The 19,809-nt window shown below is 46.5% G+C and overlaps 2 protein-coding genes across 5 annotated transcripts in view; one reads left to right on the top strand and one right to left on the bottom strand.

Moving 5' to 3' along the window:
- SLC37A3 (solute carrier family 37 member 3) overlaps positions 1-9,885 on the bottom strand; it is a 30,112-nt gene extending 20,227 nt beyond the window's left edge. For 2 of the 3 annotated variants that reach the window (XR_004407585.2, XR_006165544.1), the window contains exons 1-6: positions 9,661-9,824; positions 6,214-6,389; positions 5,152-5,266; positions 2,526-2,618; positions 1,943-2,026; positions 580-725 (exon numbers count right to left, since the gene is read on the bottom strand). Coding sequence is in view for 1 of the 3 variants with exons in the window: in XM_042795323.1 (XP_042651257.1) it covers positions 580-725; positions 1,943-2,026; positions 2,526-2,618; positions 5,152-5,266; positions 6,214-6,314 (539 nt within the window). In the remaining 2 variants the exon portion in view is untranslated. The other variant, XM_042795323.1, reaches the window with a different exon arrangement.
- A 196-nt stretch (positions 9,886-10,081) lies between these two features.
- RAB19 (RAB19, member RAS oncogene family) lies at positions 10,082-15,773 on the top strand. 2 transcript variants are annotated; one of them, XM_042795549.1, is made up of 4 exons: positions 10,082-10,171; positions 10,437-10,649; positions 11,466-11,649; positions 13,934-15,773. In XM_042795549.1, exons 2-4 carry the CDS (start codon positions 10,455-10,457, stop codon positions 14,197-14,199), a joined length of 645 nt encoding a protein of 214 aa, XP_042651483.1. In that variant the 5' UTR covers positions 10,082-10,171; positions 10,437-10,454; the 3' UTR covers positions 14,200-15,773. The 2 variants fall into 2 exon arrangements, with proteins under 2 accessions (XP_042651483.1, XP_042651484.1); XM_042795550.1 differs by having other exon boundaries at positions 10,092-10,157.
- Positions 15,774-19,809: the final 4,036 nt, after the last annotated feature.

Here is a 19,809-nt window from a genome sequence, read left to right as displayed (position 1 = left end):
ACCAAGACAAAGATATAACGTTCGAGTGAACTTTAACTTATGAATAAAGTTACAGTATTCTCCCAGTCCACTTCAAAGAAATTCAAAGCATAACTTAGGGGTACCAAAAATATACCAAGGAGTGCTCTATCCTAAAACACCTGTGTTACAGCAGCGGTGAGCTGGCAACAACAGGGTTAAGAGCTACAGCTAGAGCTCATATGCAATACCCCAAAGTGACAGAGTCAAACCTACAATGAGTCAGCTTCCATTCCATCTTTTCAGTGGTAAGTAGTCAGAAACAGGTTTTCCAGTGGCATGAAGATTCAAATTCAGCCACTCTGCACTAGGGGACTTTGGAAATTTAAACCTGTGCCTTTAACACACACAGTTGTGTTCACATCAAACAGTTCTGTGGCTCCGGGGAAAAGGGAAAAAAAAAAAAAAATGAGGAGAGATAACAGTAACAAGGCAGGCATATTTCATCCCACGTAACTTTAATTCTGACCTAATAGTTGGGCCTTTTTGGTTTGACACTTTCAGCTCAATCTGCAACTTGGCAGGTCAGATAAGTGAGTCACTGAAGAAAACTCAACTTACCCAGCTTTTCCAAACCAATTGCCCATAACAGCAACCACACAGGGCCAACCAGTGGACTGCAGCAAGCCATTCACAACCCAGAGACAGCAGTAGAACCACTTGTTGTAGAAATGCAACCATTCTGTGAGTGTGCCGAAGAAGAATACCTAGAGAGGAGGAGGAAAAAACAAAACAAAACAAAAGGCAAAACCGTGAGGCTACTGCTGAAAGCCAGGCAGAAAGGGGGTCCTAAACCAGAAATAATATTTCAGGGAGAATGTCCCCCGCAGGGGCCAGGCCAGAGGCAAGCCTGGCATTGTTTAAGAAACAGCTCAGAGCTAATAGCACCCTCTGCTGAGCCACCACAGCACGGACTCCAGAGCCCAAACAACTCCAGAGACAAATGTGCTGTCATGGCACTTCCACTCGAAAAGACTTTTATCTTTGTAAACAGCACAGTTGTAACAGGAGAGGAGAAGAAAGAGACAAAGACTTTCAAGTAACAACACTAAAAATACAGTAGTGCCTTGATCTGCTATTGTACTGACATCCCAATCCAGGAGGCTCTGTGCAAGCACAGAACCCTCACTAGTCATTTCTTTTAGCAAAAGTTAACAGAAATACTACAGCCAGGTCTCAAATTACTAAGAGCCCCAACCCAAACCAGCCAAAACAAACACATTCGGTGGCACCCTGTGCTTGGTGCATGTTTGTGGTCATGTGTTTGCAGAATGCAATAGGCCATAGTGGGGTTTGTAACCATCGGGGAAATCAAAAGCACTCCACGCATTTTACCACTACTTTAATAACCAGAAAACCCCAGTGAGATAAAACTGATTCACACTCATCTGCAGTGGCTTGAACCTGAAGAGCCCTTTTGTTTTAAGCCAACGTTCTTTTTTGACACATGCCCTCCCAGCAATTACAAAATAAGCAAATGAATGCTTTGCATTGTTAGCACGTCCTTTAAAGAAGAGAGCAAAGCTTGTGACTGGGAGCAAGAGCCTTGATGACAACATACGTGGGCTGGGAGAACAGTTATAATACAAAACAGTCCCAAAGAGCAGAAATACACCAATCTTGAACAAAAGCTGTTCATCAAGTCTCTAGACAGTGCCTCAAACTTAGGCATTTCCTTCTGACACAGTATCCATTAATAGTTATTTCAGGAAGAGGCGAGTCATCTAGCGGAGCTCTTTGCTTCAGACAAGGCAGTAAGTGCATCCAGGACAAAGTTTTACGCGCAGCCTTTGAGACCACTGAGGTACATCTACAGCTCACGGGCAGATTCACACAGAAACTGAGTCTCTTCTCCCCTAAGGTAAAACCCTATCTGGAAACCTTAAGAGAGATTCCTAAATCACACTAGTATGTTTCGACTTACCACCAGAGCAGAGGAACACATGCCAAAAGACAAAACCCAGCGTAAATTCAGGCGATCCCCAACTATGCCACTGACAAAGAGACCCTAAGAACAAAACACAGCATTAAATGAAGCCACAAGATTTGCATCAGTTATCTGCAAGAATTAAAATGATGTAGAAGGGTCAAGCTGATCCAAACGTTGTTGTTAGAGCAATTTACAGTTTAATTCTAACCACTTCTGTCACCAAAAAAACTCTGCTCATGCTTGTTCGTTAAATTCCTTATTTTTAACAAATTCAGCTGAGAACTCTTGGAGAGATGGAAATAGCCCTCCCACCCACTGGTGATAGGGGTGTAAAAAATTCTGAAGCAATAGTATTTCTCTTGCATTTATTAACAAGCGTCTTCACAGGGGTGGCAGGCGTGGGCAGAACTCACAGAAATTGAAGGAAAAAAATCTGCTCCTGAACTAAGCTTTGTAACTGTGTTAGTGCTAGGCAAGTCCAAGAAGACAATCCTGTTCATCCCCTCCAAACGTGGGTGTGATCATCCCAACAAGAGTCAAACAAAGCTTAGCAGTTTTGGGTTAGAGTTTTACTCACCACAGCATAAGAAAACAAAAAGATAGTGTCCAGTGTCCCCAAGAAGAGCGTGGCTTCTTCTGCATTTGGAAATAAATGACTGCTGTTCCAGAGCTATAGAGAGAAAATTTTAACAGGTAAACAGGGAGGAGCACAGCTCACTGTACTCTTTTTCAATGGAAACCCCAACTCCAAAGCAGAAGAGCATCTGGCCCTGACACCCTCTCATTCCTCCGACACTTTAATTATCAAATCAAGAACAACTCTGACATTATCTACCGCAGAAAGCGTCCACTGCCACTTCGCTTCACTTCACTAAAAGGGCAAGCTAGCAAGCCAGCAGTGAGAAACGCTCGTTCCACCTGGATCGAGACAAATGACTGTCAAAACAAACCCTACTTCTAACAAGCATGCAACTGTTAGACAGCTTCTTACACAGAAACGCTGATGAGCATCTTAATGAATAACACAATAAAGGCATATTCTGTTTTATGTGCAGTGTCTCTTCTGTACTTATCTTGCTGTCTTCACTAAATGAATAATTCCCTTAAAGTATCTGTGACAGCAAACGTAATAAGAAATGACAGGCCACAAATGGAAAAGAAAGAACACAAAAGGAACAAGGGGAAGAAACAGACTGGTTAGAAACTATTTGCAGTGAACTCAAGTCACTAGATATTTTTTGTGCTTACCCTGAGTTTCATTTTACCTTCAGTATGATCAAAAAAAGGGAAAAAGACTCAGCTGTCCCCAAACTAAGATTAGTGGCAACAGGTGAAAACAGCAAGCTTATATCATGACTTGAAGAACAAATTAAGTTAATGAGGAAAAAGTTTTCCTCCCTCCCCACCATGCCCCCAGTAGAAAAAACAAAACAAAACAAATAAATCAAATTGAAACCTGATCTAAGGATGCGCTTAACTCAAATATCAGTTTTAGTTTGATTCAACATCTCCAGGAGAGCATCCTGTACAGACAACACTAACTACACATCCACTTAGTTTAAAAGATGTAACATTGGCAAGGCCTATCAATGCAGCTTCTGCTGAAGTCTTTTGTGTCCAAGAAAACTAATAAATCTCTTGAAAAATACTTTTTGGCCACTTGAGGCCACCAATACTTACTTACACCAGTAGCTTTCAACTTTTAACCAGAGATTCCCTGGAGGTTCACAAGCTATTAAGAGTCTTAAAAAGATAAGAGAATCAAATCTTTTTGTCACTAGGCTTAAATTAATTAAACAACCTCCGCAGAACTCACAAATCTTTAAAGGCTGAAAAGTGTAGACCCAAGTTGTCCTTCTAATAAAATCTTACTAGGGCCTACTCACAAAACAATTGCAAAACATTTTGTTATATTTTAAGAAAATATTTTTAAGTATAAAGAACAGCTGTAGTTAAAAAGATATCCCAAAGTTCAAAACTGATAGCACATAACTGACTTGTCTGTTCATGCCCTTAACTTGTTCTACCAATTTCTCAAAACACACTTTACAGTTAAGTCCTGTAACCTAAACTGATACCAAAAGGACCATTTTTCTTAACCAGGCACATACATCTCAGCACCCAGCAAACCCTAAATCATCTAAATAAAGAAAAGATCAAAACAGTTTCCAAAATATACTAGTAGTTTGAATGTCATTTAAGGAACTAAATATGAACACCTTGTAGTTCATTTTAGCATCCCTGAGATGCTCGCCCCTTTTTTGTCGTACTGTAAAATCCTGAACGCATTACAGGCCCAACTGACTGTTTTCACTTATCACGAGAAATCAGCATTTATCACCCCTGAGTCAAACGTTCAAATAAGTGATGATTTCTAATGCAGACAATACCCAAGCAAATGTCTTGAACTCCCTGCCCTAACAGATCTCATGACCTGCGACCAAACTGTTGACGTAAGATTTCTTCTGCTTCTCAAAATCATCAGGACAAGCCACTGCAAAAAACAAGCATGCCCCTCAAAGTACTATGGGTAGGAGACAGGACGTAGCTCTTGTGTTCCCATTTGTGAGATACAAGCAGAACACAACTTCCTTTTCTGCAAGCAAACACTGCCAAAACTCCCACCACGTTCACTGAAGCTAGGATTTTACAGGCAATGGATACAATGTTCAGCATTTCTGAAAACCAGGCCTTTTAGATGCAAGAGAAAATGTCGTCCTTCAGTATCAACTTGGAGTAAGCAACTAGCACTTTCGGGTAGCTTTCTTCTCTCCTGCTTTGGCTATCCTTTTCACACAGTGACAGCAGCATCACCGCCGCGGAGAAAGCCACAGCCAGGGTTTTACAGGTATCTCTGTAACCCCACTAACAGCTCTTGTTATTGCCTCTGACACTTCACAGGTAGGGTCCCTCTTTCCCCCCCCTCCTCCGTGCTGCCAGCTACTACAGACACTCTCCCAGGGTTCCCATTTCCATCGGAACACTGTAAACTTCTTGAGAAGTTTCTCTCTGGGGACCACCAGGAAAGATTTTACCGTCCCCTGATCATTTAGAAAATTACAAATTCAGACACCTGAAGTTCCCACTCTCATTCTGGGAGGTGTCCCTGATAGACACTTCAAGGGGCCTCCTCAGCACCACAAGCTCAGCAGAGGCAACGTTACCCATCCTTCTTCGCACCTGCCCATCCCTTGTGTCCTTACCTCATATGGCCGGAGCTCGGGGGCCGTGCTGTTCAGGCAGGAGGGAGTCCATTGGCTGGAAATGCTGACTTTGACATTACTGAATGTCTTTCTGGAAGCATGGAGCAGGGAATAACTGCCAGAAAACACACAAGGACAGGTTGGCCAAAACTTCTCTGGAGGTCGCGTGGGAAAGGGTGGGACTCAAAATGCAGACACATGCTGCCTAAGCAGGCAGCAAAGCAGAGGACTGGAGCCAGTAGTCAGCAGTAGGAACCCCCAAATGATGGGTAGACACACTGATTTTAGCCGAGAGCTGTGAAATAGGGTCTTGACTGGAAAGGACCTCCTCTTTTATTCTCAAAAGAAGAGGTGACTGTGCAACAACAATTATGTACTTCAGGAAAAAAACAACAACAAGAAAGAGAAAAGAGAAGACGCACTCATCTGGCTAACCACCATTACAAGTGCTCTTCCAGAGACAGATCAGGTATCAGTGGCAGTATTGCTGTGAAGATCAAAGGATATCAGCAAGGCAAAGTTTGTAAAGAGAGGCAATACGGTATTCCAGCTGTTGTAACAGACAAGCTTTCAACAAACAAATCTAGTAGACCTTCAGATCTGAGGCAGCTACCTCGCCGTTCCGGAGGCACGTCCATTCTCTGCAGACAGCACTTTGGGGAAATAAGAGAACCCCCAGGAGCAACAACAGCATGCTCCAGCAGTCGCAAGAGGCATTAGGATTGTCGGGGTTTCCTTCCTTCCACGTTTCAGCTAGTTCCTCCCCATGCTCACCCACATTCACCCTCCTGCACCAGGCTGCTGCTGGCCTGGCAGAGTCAGCCTCATCTTTGGTGCGAGCCCTGTTGGAGGCTGGATTTCCCAGGGGCAGAGCACACTTAGCTCTACCACTGCAGGACTCCCAGACTGGCTGGTACTACTAGCTTTTAAGCTTGTTTTCAAGGCTTACAGCCAAAGGTTAATGCTATTTCCCTACCTTCATTCTCCTCCTTTGGACATGCCCTCACCTCCCCACATTCAGCGAGATGAGCACTCCTCTGCGCAGAGATACACTCAACCTACCTGAAGAAGGTCAGCAGGAACACAACAATGTGATGGTGGGTGCAATGGGACACAAGGCCTCTGTTTGCAGGCTGCCTCCACAAGCTTCCAGGCAAAGCCATCCTCCCAGCAGCCCCACCCCTGCTCCTGCCCTTGGCCACAAAGGCTGGATGGTGCTTAGGTCATTTTTCTTCTCACTTAAACAGAAGAAGGTGAGAATGGAAGAAAAAAACAAAAACAAAAACATATTTCAATTAAAATATGTGTATAAAATACAGCTGTGTTCCCCAAAGAGATGGAATTCAGCAGGAACAACTCTATGTCATTCCTTCCCAAGTTGCCCCACATCACTACCCATCTCATCACCCATATGTTCCTTGACACCTTCTACGTCCAGAAATGTCCTCTACTCCCCTTCACCCTGCACCCCTGTGGTTATCCCTTCAACCCACTTCTTTTTTTGTTCCCCTCCCAGCAGATGCCTCTTCAGTGCCCATCGCCAAATGAGTCCCCCCAGGATCTGCTAACTTCCAGTGTTCTCACGTTAAAGACCACTCAGCACCTTTTACATACACGATGCACTGTAGAGTGGTCACAAATAAACTAACTTTCCACTGCTACCTGGCTGGCTACAGAGTGGTGAATAAAGCAAAAGAGCAGCATTTGGTTACTGGTGGGGAATGGTTTTGGATCTAACTGCCTCTTTAAGATGTTGTGGAAAGAATATACCCAAGAGTGGACTTGCACAGCTGGAAGAAAGAAAGTAACCGTGAGGACTCTGCTGTAATCCAACAGCTAGACTCCCTTTCCATTCATTCTCGAGCCCTACATTATAGCTCCATCTGTCACTACCTCATTAGTACAGCATATGGCAAGTCAGACTTTCCTGCTCCTACCTGTAGGGCATGGGGGACATCTGACTAAACTTCCAGACACCAAATATCACCACTACTGCGGAAAGGCTATGAAAGACACACAGTTTCTTAGCGCTGGCTCACGCCACGCTACTCCACTCCCTCGACAGTGCTGGCGTGGCTGAGGGGCTGTTTCTGCAAACCGAGTCCAGGAAACGACCCCGCTGGGCAGCGAGGTGGTGAATCTCTCTCTGTGCCTCCCTTCTGTTTTCTTGGCAGAGATCTTTTCAGTCAGATTTCCCTGCCGTGGCTCACAGAGCAGCTACACAAAGGCTTGCGTCCGTGCAACTGAGTGGGCAGTGCAGAGAAAGACACGCCGCATAGCGACGTCGCTGCTGAAGGCAGAACTTGAGTCTGTTCACGCCAGTCGGCTTATGACAGCTAAACAAATGAGTTGGCGGGAACTGCGTTTTCAGAAGACATTCAACCACCACACACGTTCTGAATGCCGAGGAGAGGGAAAATAATGCACCACGCCTGTTCCCCAAAGAAGCAGAGCTGAAATAAGATGGAACACAATGCCTTTGTGATCTTTTGTATCCACGGGTGCTTTTTGTAACGATTTGTAAATCTGACAGAAGACTTTACAAGTTCAGCTTCATAACCTCATTTGGAAACATGAGAAGTCATTGCCCAGACTCTCTCTCAATCCAAAGTTCTGCTGCTGAAAGCCCTGCATTTCAGAGACTTTCTGCTCTTCCTTCTAATAACTCCTAAAGGTTTCACCAAGACAACTTCCACTGTAAGAAGTTTTTTCTTTTCCTGTTCTCTTAATGATGATGCATGCCTGACCAGACACCAGATACTACTGGGTGCATTACCCATCATGAAAACCAAGGCCACATTTGACCTCCAAAACAGAGTACGGCATCAAGATCCTCTGAGGAATATGGATCTAGCTATTACACCTTTCAGACACTGGAGTCTCGGTTATCCTACACACTTGAACGCCTCCATTCTCATCCAGGAGAAATGCATCAAGTCGATACAATACCTGAGACCATCTATGTCTATGCAGCCCAGATGCATTTGAGCCACGCTCCCGTTGCTCCTGCTAGCACAGACCACCTAGGTGTGCCAGCACCTTCTCGTAGGGGCATGCTTCTAGACTGCTTGGGTTCACACAGAGACAGAAAAAGCACCCACAGCTGGAGCTGCGGGAAGACAAGCCTAACCCTGGAAGAGGCAACTTCGCAAGTAATCTTCCTGCTACCTCCACTTAAGGTCACAGCCCATTTCTCAACGTCAGTGAATGAAAACTCAGCATCTACACAAGTACCACACGGAGCTACTCCCTTTCAGGCAGCAGTAAGACTGCTCAGGGCTGTCCCCACACAAGCTGCATGAAGGAGAGCGAGGAACCCAAGGCACTCCAATTTCCCAGCACCACGGTCCTTACAAACCTGTCAACCACTGGGTCTGTTGGTCAAACACAAGAGCTCGGTCTCCTTCCCTGCCCCCCCTCCCCTCCCACCAGGCGACAGAACTCTCCCAAGGAAAGCAAAGCAAAGCACTGTCAGTTGTGCAACGCTGTGGTGAAAAGTTCCTTCCTCGGGTAATCAGTTTGCAGCCCAAAGCACGAGATGTACTACTTGCTTCATGGCACCATACGCAAATACAGATCTTATCTGTCCAAGATACCGAGTCTTCTTAAAGCTAAGACCTGGTTTTGACCTTAAAGTCACCTATTTTTTTTATAGCGTTTACTATTGAAATCATCTGTTTCTCAGAGCTTTTCAACCTCAGCCAGCTTCCTAGAAGAGGACCTGGTACAGGATGGCACTTTTCAGTGCGGAGATGACTATTTTGCTTTTTATTTTTTTTTTTCTTTCTTCATGCTGTCCTTTTTATATTCAAAACTGGCATTCTCCCTAGGCTAGAAAAGCATACAACTGAGTTTATCCTTACAAATCAGTCTTCTGAGAATACCGCATTAAATTTGTTGTGGAGGGTGAGCAGAAACTAGGAGGCAGGATAGACCACGGAACTCAGGGCAGTGAGGCACAAGCCTTTAAGGAAGAGGACTGCTCTTAGGGTGTTACTCTGCTTGTTTAGCACTATTTACCTTCAGCAAACCGGTATTCTGAATAAGCTTTTGTTAAGCTTTCCGCGTTCTCCCTTATCCCTTCGCTTAAGGTCAAAATAAACTTTCTTAATACCACCCTGCCGTCCTCCAAAGCCGGCAGGAAAGCCCTGAACTAACATTCCTGGGACTCCCAAAACGCAAAACGAACACACCGATTTAAAAGAAGCAAGTAAGCCAACAAGTAAAACCACGACACGCTCTTTTATGCCACCTTTCCAAACAGACGGAAAGAAAAGAAGCACAAACCCACGAGGGTCCCCCCGGCAGCCCCTCCAAGGGGAGCACCGGGAGCCCCACCCCCCCCCCCCGCCGGGCACCGCTCGGGACCCAAAAGCGCCTCCTCCCCGCACCGGGGTCGATCCGAGCCGGGGGGCTGCCCGGACCTCCCGCCGCTCCCCCAGCCCCAACCGAGGGGCCCGGGGCCGAAGGGCCGGGCCCGTCGCACAGGCCGCGCTCCGCCCGGCTCACCTGAGGCCGGCAGCGGTTCGGCCCCGCCGCTGAAGCGCCGAAGGAGACGATGAGGACGCGGCGGGGCGGGGAGCCGAGCCCGCAGAGGCGGGACAGACACCGGTGCCACCGACAACCGTTCGCCAGCAACCGCCGCCAAATCGCCCCCCCCCCCCCGCCCCCCCTCCGCGTACCGGGCGCGGCGGCCAGCGCGGCCCTCGGGAAAGCAAAGGGAGGCGGCTCTTCCGGCGGGGGAGCCCCGCGGAGCACGCCGGGAGTTGTAGTCCGCTCGCTGCCGCCAGCCAGGGCCCTCCGGCACGGCCCCGGGCCTCCTGCTCGCCTCCCCCCCCATACACCCACACCTTGCAGCGCCGGGGGAGTGAGCGGCGCCGGCCCCGCTCCTCCAGCGGAGCCCGGCGAGTGGAGGAGGAGGAGGAGGAGAAGGAGGAAGACTACATTTCCCGCCGGCCCCGGGAGGGCCGGGGCGGGTACAAAGCGGGCGCTACCTGGGCCGGCAGGTGAGCGCCAACAGGTGAGAGGGGGCGGCTGGCTGGGACCGGGGCTCCATCCCCGGGCCTGCGGCTGGGCGGGCGGCAGCGGCTCTTCCTCCTCTTCCTCCTCCTTCTTTTCTTCTCCTTCCTCCTCCTTCTTTTCTTCTCCTTCCTCCTCCTTCTTTTCTTCTCCTTCCTCCTCCTTCTTTTCTTCTCCTTCCTCCTCCTTCTTTTCTTCTCCTTCCTCCTCCTTCTTTTCTTCTTCTTCTTCTTCCTTCTCCTCACCCCCGCGCTGCCCCCCCGCAGGCCCGCCCGGGAGCCGCGATGCCTTTCTCCAGCTCCGGCGCGGACGATGCCTTCGACTACCTCTTCAAGATCATCCTGATCGGCGACTCCAACGTGGGGAAGACCTGCGTGGTGCACCGCTTCAAGACGGGGCAGTACAACGAGAAGCAGCAGAACACCATCGGCGTCGACTTCACCGTGCGCTCGATGGACATCGACGGCAAGAAAGTGAAGGTGGGGGGGGGGGGGGGGGGGGGGGGCGGCGGGGAGCGCAGCCTCTCCTGCTCGGCCCCGCTGGAGGCAGCAGGCAAAACCCGGCTGCCTTGCTGCCCAGGGCTGCTGCCGAGGGGGGTTTTCCCCTCGGGAGGATGCCCGGGGGGGGAGGCGGTCACCCGAATTTGGGCACGTACTCGCCCTCTTGGCTTCTCCGGCCCTACCTGCGGAGAGGGCTCGTGCTTTGGCTGCGGGGAGATGCTTGAAAGCCGGCTCTGGTTCGGAGGGGGTGTCTCTTCCTTCCTTCAGAGATGTGACGGTTTGAGCTGGGACACCGAGGAGGGAAAACTCTAGTTTGCAAAGGCTCTGCTTTGATGTGTGCTTGATTTGAGGGAAGGTGAGGACTTGTAAGACAAACACCAGGAGAAATTGCTAGCTACACCTTCCCTTCGTGTGCAGATGAAAGTTCAGATGCCTGCCCTTTACATAGCTTTGCTCTGCCCAGCCCTGCATCAGGGCTTCTTAGCTCTTCTCCCTTCCCTATTCAAAGGCTGTAACGCTCTACGTGCAGTTGTTGAAACCAAATTTCTTGGCCCCTTTGCAAAGCTGGGTTTACCTTTGCAGCTTTCGCTTTGGTCTGTGTAGAGTGCATTAACAGGCCTGTGAATGCCTCTTCCAATCTGGAGCGGGCAAAGCCACGCTGCAGTGGAGTGGAGTGAGCTGGGACAGGTCTAGCCGCCTTCTAGGCGAGGGGTTTCAAAAAGCGTAGCTGCTGATGGCACACACCTAGGAAGTGGCATTCCCTGGTCTTTACAACTTCTGTCCTTTCTTTTACAGATCCAGGTGTGGGACACGGCCGGTCAAGAACGCTTCCGGACAATAACCCAGTCTTACTACAGGAGTGCCCATGGGGCCATTCTTGCTTATGACCTTACTAGGAGGTCCACATTTGAATCCATTCCTCACTGGATTCATGAAATTGAAAAGTATGGTGCTGCAAACTTGGTGATGATGTTAATTGGTAGGAATCTAATTTTCAATATTATGTAGCTTTTCGAATGTGTATATACAATCCCCCTCGCTTTCCCCCCGCTACTTAAAGCAGATATAAACTATGCGTTAAAGCAGGTTTTGTTAAAGGAGATCCAAAAGTGCATCAGTTTGGCCTAAGCTTAAAAAATGAGGAAAGTCACAGCCCGGTCCTGACAGGACCGAACCCATTGCACAGAGTGAAACCTTTTTACTTGTCCCTTTCCTGCTGGAATAATGCACCAAGCTTGCCGCTAGTCTAGCAAGCAGGGACAACCTTACTGAGGTTAGAATTGCAGCTAAGTCTGACCCTCTACTCCTGATGTGCAGGAATCTAGCGGCTCAGTAATTCAAGACGAACGGGGAATGCACAGAGCAACACAACTCCTTGTTCTCATCTTTCCTCTCTGTCCTTTTGCTATGCATGCGCACTGCTCTGTAATGGGACTCCGATCAGGTAAGATGGTAGATGGGGACATGGCTTTTGCAGAGCATGAAGTAGCTGCTTGCACTGCTCCTCCTCGTTTATCCCCCTAGCATTCAGGAAACTTTTGCCTCTTGAGGAAAGGAATGGGTAGAGAATGGAACTGAGAGGAAGCAGCGTGGTGCTTTCCCTTTGTCTTTCAGGTGGTTGTTGCTCTTCCCTCCCCCAAGGAAGAAGCTGCAAATGAGAGAACTGGTGTAGCAAAATGACAGAGCCTTTACTTACATTCCACTGCGTCTGCCTGTTCCTCTGCGGCACTGTGCTGAGCAATTCGTGCAGCTGCAGCAGCCCAAACCGGCTCGAGAGCACAGGCAGCGTTGAGCCCCACGGCGCAGCAGGCGTGGGACACCAGCCTCTGCCTGGGCGTCTAGCAAATGCCTGAACTTCTGCTGTGGTGGTTCTTCCTCTGAAGAAACAAACAGCACATTCTGACCCACGTGTAACTGCAGTGCTTGGAATGAATGAGGGCAGGGGGGAAGAAATGTTGCTAACTCTGGTAGGGTTTTTCTAACTTTTCTCCTTAATCTAAGGAACAAGACCTAGCTCTGTGTGGGTGGTCAGGGCTGGCGGTGGTTTCTTTTAAAAAAGAAGTTCTAAAATTGGTTGAAATAAAGCTTTCGTCAAGGCTCCAGCTTTGTGCTTTCTTCTATAGCTGGTGCTGTTTGCTTTACTTCGTCAGAAAGTCTGTACATTTAATTCCACGTAGTCACGTTATACACCTTTCTAGCATGAGGTTAAGAAGTCTTAACGTTGCCATCTGGAACTGAATGAGGAAAGGGGGGGTGCTTTATTTTCAGAAGGCAAATAACCCTTAGGCAAGGCGGGTTTTTGTAGTGGGGGGGTTGTGGTTTTCTTTTGAGGGTGGGTTGGGTTTTGTTGTTTTTTTTTCTTTTTAGAAAAACTGAAAGGGATGTCTTCTATATGCTTCAAATTCAGATCTTGAATTTGATGAAGGGTTGTCTTGAAACTATGTATGTAGACTTCAGCCAGGTACTGCAGGTACCAGAACCGATGGTAATTCCGTGTGTGCTGCAATTACTTCTCTGAGGTGTTTCCTGACTTCTGGCAGCTTCCAACTAAACTGCTTCAAGTAGAAGTTTAATCTATATGTGCAGAAACTTCTTCAGTATACATTTTAAGCATTAAGGTAGCTGATGTGAACTCTGGTCTCTTAACATCACCTTAACATGACTGACTTGTACAAACAGGTCATATTAAAATCTGATTAACAATTCAGCAGATTCTTCCTGGGTTTTAGTGGGGATTTTTTGGAGGAGACCTGCTTTATAACTAACAACATTTCAGAGCTGCCTGTGTATCCACTCTGAGATGCATTAAGGTAGCTTGACACACGTGGCGAGGAATAAACCATTTCTTTTGTTTATTGTTTACTGTCTACGATCATGATAGCTCTAAGATTTGGGGTTTGGCTGGTTGTTTTTTTTTTTTTTTTTTTTTCAAATATTTAAGTTAAATGCTACTTAAGATTTAAAAACACTAGAGAATAGGGACCAATAGTTGCTTCCAAATAATCCTCTGGCACCACTATCTGCAGCAGGTAATTAGATGAACACAGGTTTTTAGTTTTTGTTTGGATTTTAACTCATTTGGTATCATCTGATTAGCTGTAGTTTTGTTCCACATTCTGTGGTTGTGGCTGTGATGTGCTCGTGTTGTTTCTTCCAGTAACTCCTAAATCTATTGTTTAAACAAAACAGAATTACTGTATTGCACTTAAAGATGAATTTTTGAGAGACTAAATTACTGAATTATCTATTTGCCTCCTTTTAAGGGAACAAAGCGGATTCACTGGATAAGCGCCAAGTCCTGTTTGAAGACGCCTGCACGCTGGCAGAGCAGTATGGGCTCCTGGCTGTACTGGAGACATCGGCAAAGGAAGCTCAAAACATAGAAGAGGTGTTCATGTTAATGGCTAAAGAGCTAATAGCCCGAAATACCTTACAGCTTCACGGAGAGAACCCCCCGAACAGCATCTACCTTGATTCCAGGCCAGTGATTGCCAGTCCGAGTGTGGAGAAGACCCAGTGCCTCTGTTAAAGAGATTTCAGGAAGAACTTGGAAGTCGGCCCTCTTCTGAGGCTGTCTGATTTCATTTTACTGAATTGATGAAAGTGGGCTAGGTGGCCTCAAGCCATCTCTCTTGCTATCTCTACCTTGCGGTTTGGCTTGTAAGTATCTTCAGAGATGGTTGTTGCTGTCGGTAGCACAGGTTGCTCTGAACAGGGCAGCTGATTCCCTAACGCAAACTCTTGAGCTGAGAAGGCTCAGGAAGCTGCCAGCCCTTGCGTTAACCAAAGAGAACTGTAAAAATTGTTGCCTTTCATTACAGCCTTAAATGATTTTCTGGCTATGGCAGAAGATAAATTTGTACTAGAGCTCTGCCTTTATTTGACCCTTCTAAGCACATCCTTAAATGATTTTCTGGCTATGGCAGGAGATAAATTTGCACCAGAGCTCTGCCTTTATTTGACCCTTCTAAGCGATTCTGTTTGTTCTAGTGCAAACACTTTACTCTTTGCCACTAGCTTTAAAAAGTCTGACACAGGCGTGGACAGCACTAACCCACTGCTGCTGAAACTTTCGCTGAGGGGGTGGTGCAGATGTCAGGCACGTAGCCACCCCTCGCCAGGAGCTTAGTAACATTCACCAGACAAACCTGGAGATATCCCTGGGGTTTCACAGCAGGCAGAATATGATACACCAGGGTCCCAACCCTCTTCCTGGGGTGAGAGAAGTTATCTTTTACTTTGCGCTCGAAGAATTGCTTCCAGTAGCTCTCTCTGTCTTACTACCCAGACTTGCTAGGCGTAGCAAAGCTTCCAAGACAGCAGTGATGGCCTAAATCAATGCTGGGGCAAAAGGACCTTTTTCTTCCCCTCCCCTCCAACCTTGTCATGCTTTTGAGGTGCTGATTTGAATCAAAAAGCCGCCTTTAGTTTGTGCGATGGGCCAAAGGGAGCTTGAGAGTATGCCTGTAGGTTTTCAAGGGAGAGTGAAGAAGGGATTCAAGCTCCTGTAAGACTCCGCAAGGGGTAAGATGGTTTAATTACATAACCTCAGCTTAGAGCATTAAGGGAAGGGTATGGGACATACCAGAAGGCTGCTCCTAGGCAAGTATAAATGCTGCTGCTATGGAGACTGAACACCTCAGTACAAGAGGCAGCTTTGTATTTATTGCTCCTCCCAAATGCAAGCTCTGCTATTGGGGCTCACTGCTATGGACTGGAACTGAATGAAGGATGAAGGCTTTGGGTTTTGGGATGTAGTTTTTGGTTTGGGGTTGTTTTTTTTTTTTTTCTCCAGTAGATGGAAACAGGGAAGGGGAAGGAGTTAAGAAATACTATACAGAGGAAGGCTTTTGACTGCAGTTCATGTGTACCAAAGTGCATCACTTACTGTTAAGCTATGAACTGGAACTCAAACTCTGTCATGGTAAAACACAGTCTGGGTTACCTGCAGCACAGCCCTGGGAAGACTGGAGAGCTGTTCGCTTACCCGATGGCAGTCTACCCATGCTTCATGAGCAATTAAAAAATGGAAAAACGTGTAGCAAGTATTGCTGGAAAATCTTGTCTGAGAAGCACAAAAAATAAAGCAGGATGAATCACTAATTTATAGTCTTGTAAGTATTTCTATTATTAATGCTGCCTGCCTCTGGCCAGGTTCTTCGCTATCACACGCAAAGAGCTGGGGTTAATCTTCAGTGCTAGCCTCTAAGGCTTTGGATAGAGCCTGCTGTGGAGAAAGCTCCATCCTCAGGCATCTTCTTTCTGAGGTTTACTTTTAAATCTTAGTTTTCATCTTACTTTGGTATGAGCCTAGTAGTTGGCATTTCAGTGCGCACATTTAAGCAACGGGAATCACCATAACCTTCAACATAGCTGAACAAGTAACAATCCAGCTTCCAAACTACTAGTTTCTACACATTGTCACTAGGTTAACAGTCAAATCTAAGTTTAGTATTATTGTGCTTTTAAAATCCAAACTATTCCCAGTAGTGGTTTGTAACGTAGCAGGTTTTACTTTTTTTTTTTTTAATATCCACACTTAAAACTTCTAGCTAACTTAGTTCTATTTCAGTTATACCAGAGACAGTAGTTGCAGCAAATACTAATCTTCCAGAAGACCTCAACAGCAAAGTACTGTGTTCATCTCGTTATACCCCTCCATCAGGCAAGAACTAGAGGATCTTACTAGCAGAGTATTAACCTTTGTATGATCCACTGAGTTTACTGCCTTAATTAAGAGATTCCTGTATCCACTGAGTTTACTGCCTTAATTAAGAGATTCCTGTAGGAAGTTATTTCCCTCACCCTCTGTATGGAGACAGCTGCAGGCTGATGCTCCCTGAAGGGCCCAGCACTGCCAGGTTCCAGGGCTCTTGTGCCCTTCTCCCCCCACGCACAAGGAGCTACCTGCCAAGTGAGTCCTTCCTCAGCAGAGAGATGGGCAACAGCGGATGGGGCAGACCAAGTCCCCTTTCCTTTGACAGGTATGATGGGCTCCTTACCACTCTGTCAAGAAACTAGTCTTAAATACCTCCCTGTTGCACAGCTGAGCTGGGAGCCTGACCTCTCCTGGTGGGTTCTGTTTGGCATCTTCCACAAGCCCTTTGGGCAGTTACACTGAAGAGTGGCCCCTTTTTTAAGCTGTCCTCATGTGAATGAAGGGCAAGCTGCTGCAGTTGCTAAGAAGAAGGTTCTTCAGATTATGTATTAGTAGACAGTATTATTCATGAGGTAATACACGAGGCAAGCTGTAAACTTTAAAAAGCCCCCTTTACCATAGCAGGTCTGGAGTGTAAGATAGCAACTGCTAGGTTAAAAACCAAACACAGTGTCACTCCTGCAGTTGTGCCTTTCCCCACCACGGAGCAGATGCAAGCATGTGGCCATGACACTGCAAGTAGCATTAACTGCTGCAGAACCTTACATTAACGTGTTTGTTCCCCCAGCTCCATCTGCTAGATTCCACGTGCTTCCAGCCAGCCTCATTAACGCACTTGCAGAAAGTGTCCCTGATTGTAATGTTGTTTACAGTGCTATCCTAAAAACTGCGCCTGTCCCACAGTCTTAAGAGCTGCACCTCCAGCTTGAAGATGAGCTTATTTGTTAAATTTTTATCTGCTCAGCAAAAAGATTTGAATCTTAGCTGTGTCGCATTACCTGCCCTAACATCACAGCCATGCCCCGAGACTGAAGCAGCACCTGTCCGAGTAACAGGGCAACAAAAAACTTAAAGTATTTTAAAATGGAGCAAACTCTGACACCTCCCAGAAGCTGCCTGTCTTAGAAGCAAATATAACTGCAAGCCAGTGGCGTGGAAGGCACACAGCACTGCTGATGTGGTCAAGATTTCTCCATCCATAAGGGACAAGCTCTTAATAACAAAAGCTGAGCTTCTTACCTAATCATTTAAGTACAGATGGAAAGTGAGAAAGCCATTTTCAGGCCCTGAACAGAGACAGAGTGCTCTATCCTGGAGCCTTTTTTCAGGCAGGAGATGCATGCCTGTGCTTACAGATTTGGAACTGTGAACCCCAACCAGGCTAGTGCTCTGACCACAGCGCTGGCTGAAGGTGCCCCTTCCCAGCTGTGGGCTGCCAAGAGGTGATTTTTAAGTATCTCAGTTCCCACCCACCACGTTTGGCTGCAGGCAGGGGGGCTTTGGTATCCACTGCTCCTTGTACTGACCCCTGAGGCCGTTTTCAAGCGCCTCCCTCATGTTAAGGACTGGAGCTGCAACAGGCAATGCTGGGCTATCATCAGAGTCCTGTGAGAATAGTTTTAGACAGGGCAAGAGCTCCTTTTACATAAGAGTACCTCAACTTCTAATAGCAACTTCTAGTTTGAGAGAGGTAGCACTTTTTCTATGCAAATCACATCAAGCTGTTGCCAAACAGGTGTTGATTCTGGCTTGCCTACAAGTGACAAACAGCATAGCCACAGGTAACAGCAGCAAGTAAGGGCAGAGGTTTAGCATATTTGCAAGCCCACGTTCCCATGCTACAGCTGCATCCACGAACATCACTGCTTATGAGTTTTCACTGCCATGTTTGTCTAGTTTTGCTTATCTGAAGTGAGGCTCACCACAACTACAGTTTAATAACACCTCTCCAGTGCTAGCACTGGAGTAAAACTGAGTGTATCAGTTCAATTCCTACAGCACAGTCCTGTACTGCATCTCGATCCTAAGGCACTAGGTGTAGATTCCCTCTTGTTTTAAGCTGCCGTAGCATTAATAATTCCATGTATACAAGTTTTGTTCCAAACATGAGACACTCCGTACCTCACAGTATCCTCCCAACGGAAATCTATTTTGTAGCTGCTGTAGCAAGAAAGATTTACTTTGTATTTCATTAAGTGAACCAGGCATCCCCTCAGGAAGATTACAGTACACCTTGGGCTACAACCAGGAAAGAGCTGTGCTACCTCAATCGGAACTAAATCAGCAGAGGTTGTAAGAAGCACTCCTTGCTTGTATAATCACATTCAGACTAATTAGAATGGGCAGCAGTCCCTTATTTTGCACTTACAGATTTTTGCACAAAATGCAAAATTTTCTATCAAACCACACATATCTATTTTTGCAGGGAGTGGTCAAGTCCCTTCAAGCGAGAGCATGCATCTTATTTTAAAGATTTTTGTTTTGAAATCAAGATTTTGCTGGTGGAAGTTTAGGGAGTGTTTGTACCTTTTTCATCTTGACACCACTCTCATTGGCCTCCAGTTTCTCTACCTTAGGCTGTGTTACATTTACTTTAAGCAAATACCTAAGTCATCACCCTCCATATTTTTGCATTAGAAGTTTGCCTTAATTCTACTGATTTTATTCCTGTTTAGAGGAAAACCGTAACAGCCTACCAACATACTTGCTTCATTTCAGAGGCCCTACTCTTTTCAGTCATTCCAGTTTGAAGGATGAGGGTGTGGGAAGCGTAGTGCAACAGCAAGCTTAGAAACGGGGCACCACCAAGATTCAGACTGACAGTGACACACAGCAGTACTGCTTGATGGCAAACACACGCAGTTCTTTAACTTCCAGAGCAAGAACCACAGCGCGCTTCAACGAGATCAACAGAAACTACCTGTCACCTTGCAGCCAGACAGAACAGCTTCCAAAGCAAATCACTTATTTGCGTATTCTCAGCTTCCCCTCCGACACGTACAGAAGCAAGGTTTAGAAGCAGTGAAGGAAAAGCTGATGCATGTGCTATGGCTGGTAAGTTTATTATGTTCTTCCATCTTACCAGAACACATCTTTGTTAAACTTACATTTGAATATAGCTTCCCAATAGGATTATGTACACTACGTAGGAGAGGAAAGGCTAGTTCTACTTCAAAGCCTTTCATTTTTTCTGTTTCGCTATCAGTTCTAAATCTCATTTGGGCAAGTTATGTTCAAATTCTTTTCTCCCTCTGCTACTTGCCTCTGGGGGAAAAAAAAAAAAGGCAAAACAAAAAAAAACCCCAACGAACCAAAGATGGTTTTAAAGTGTTCAGTTAAACTTTTCTTAGTCATATCCCTCAGCATCTGAACATGCTTCTAGTACTTTACTTTCAACTTTATGTATTTCTGCAGAAGAACGCTGCTTTCTGGACAGAGGCTTAAAGCAGCATGTGGATTCTCAGGAAGTGACCTGTAGCA

Source organism: Tyto alba, unplaced genomic scaffold, assembly GCF_018691265.1.
Source record: "Tyto alba isolate M040663 unplaced genomic scaffold, T.alba_DEE_v4.0 Super-Scaffold_21, whole genome shotgun sequence".
Classification (NCBI taxonomy): domain Eukaryota; kingdom Metazoa; phylum Chordata; class Aves; order Strigiformes; family Tytonidae; genus Tyto; species Tyto alba.
This window is presented reverse-complemented; position numbering and strand designations above follow the sequence as displayed.

Coding starts and splice junctions, on each gene's coding strand:
- RAB19 (XM_042795549.1), top strand. CDS start 10,455: ATGCCTTTCTCCAGCTCCGGCGCGGACGATGCCTTCGACTACCTCTTC. Junction 10,650..11,465: donor TCGACGGCAAGAAAGTGAAG/GTGGGGGGGGGG, acceptor TTTCTTTTACAG/ATCCAGGTGTGGGACACGGC. Junction 11,650..13,933: donor CTTGGTGATGATGTTAATTG/GTAGGAATCTAA, acceptor CCTCCTTTTAAG/GGAACAAAGCGGATTCACTG.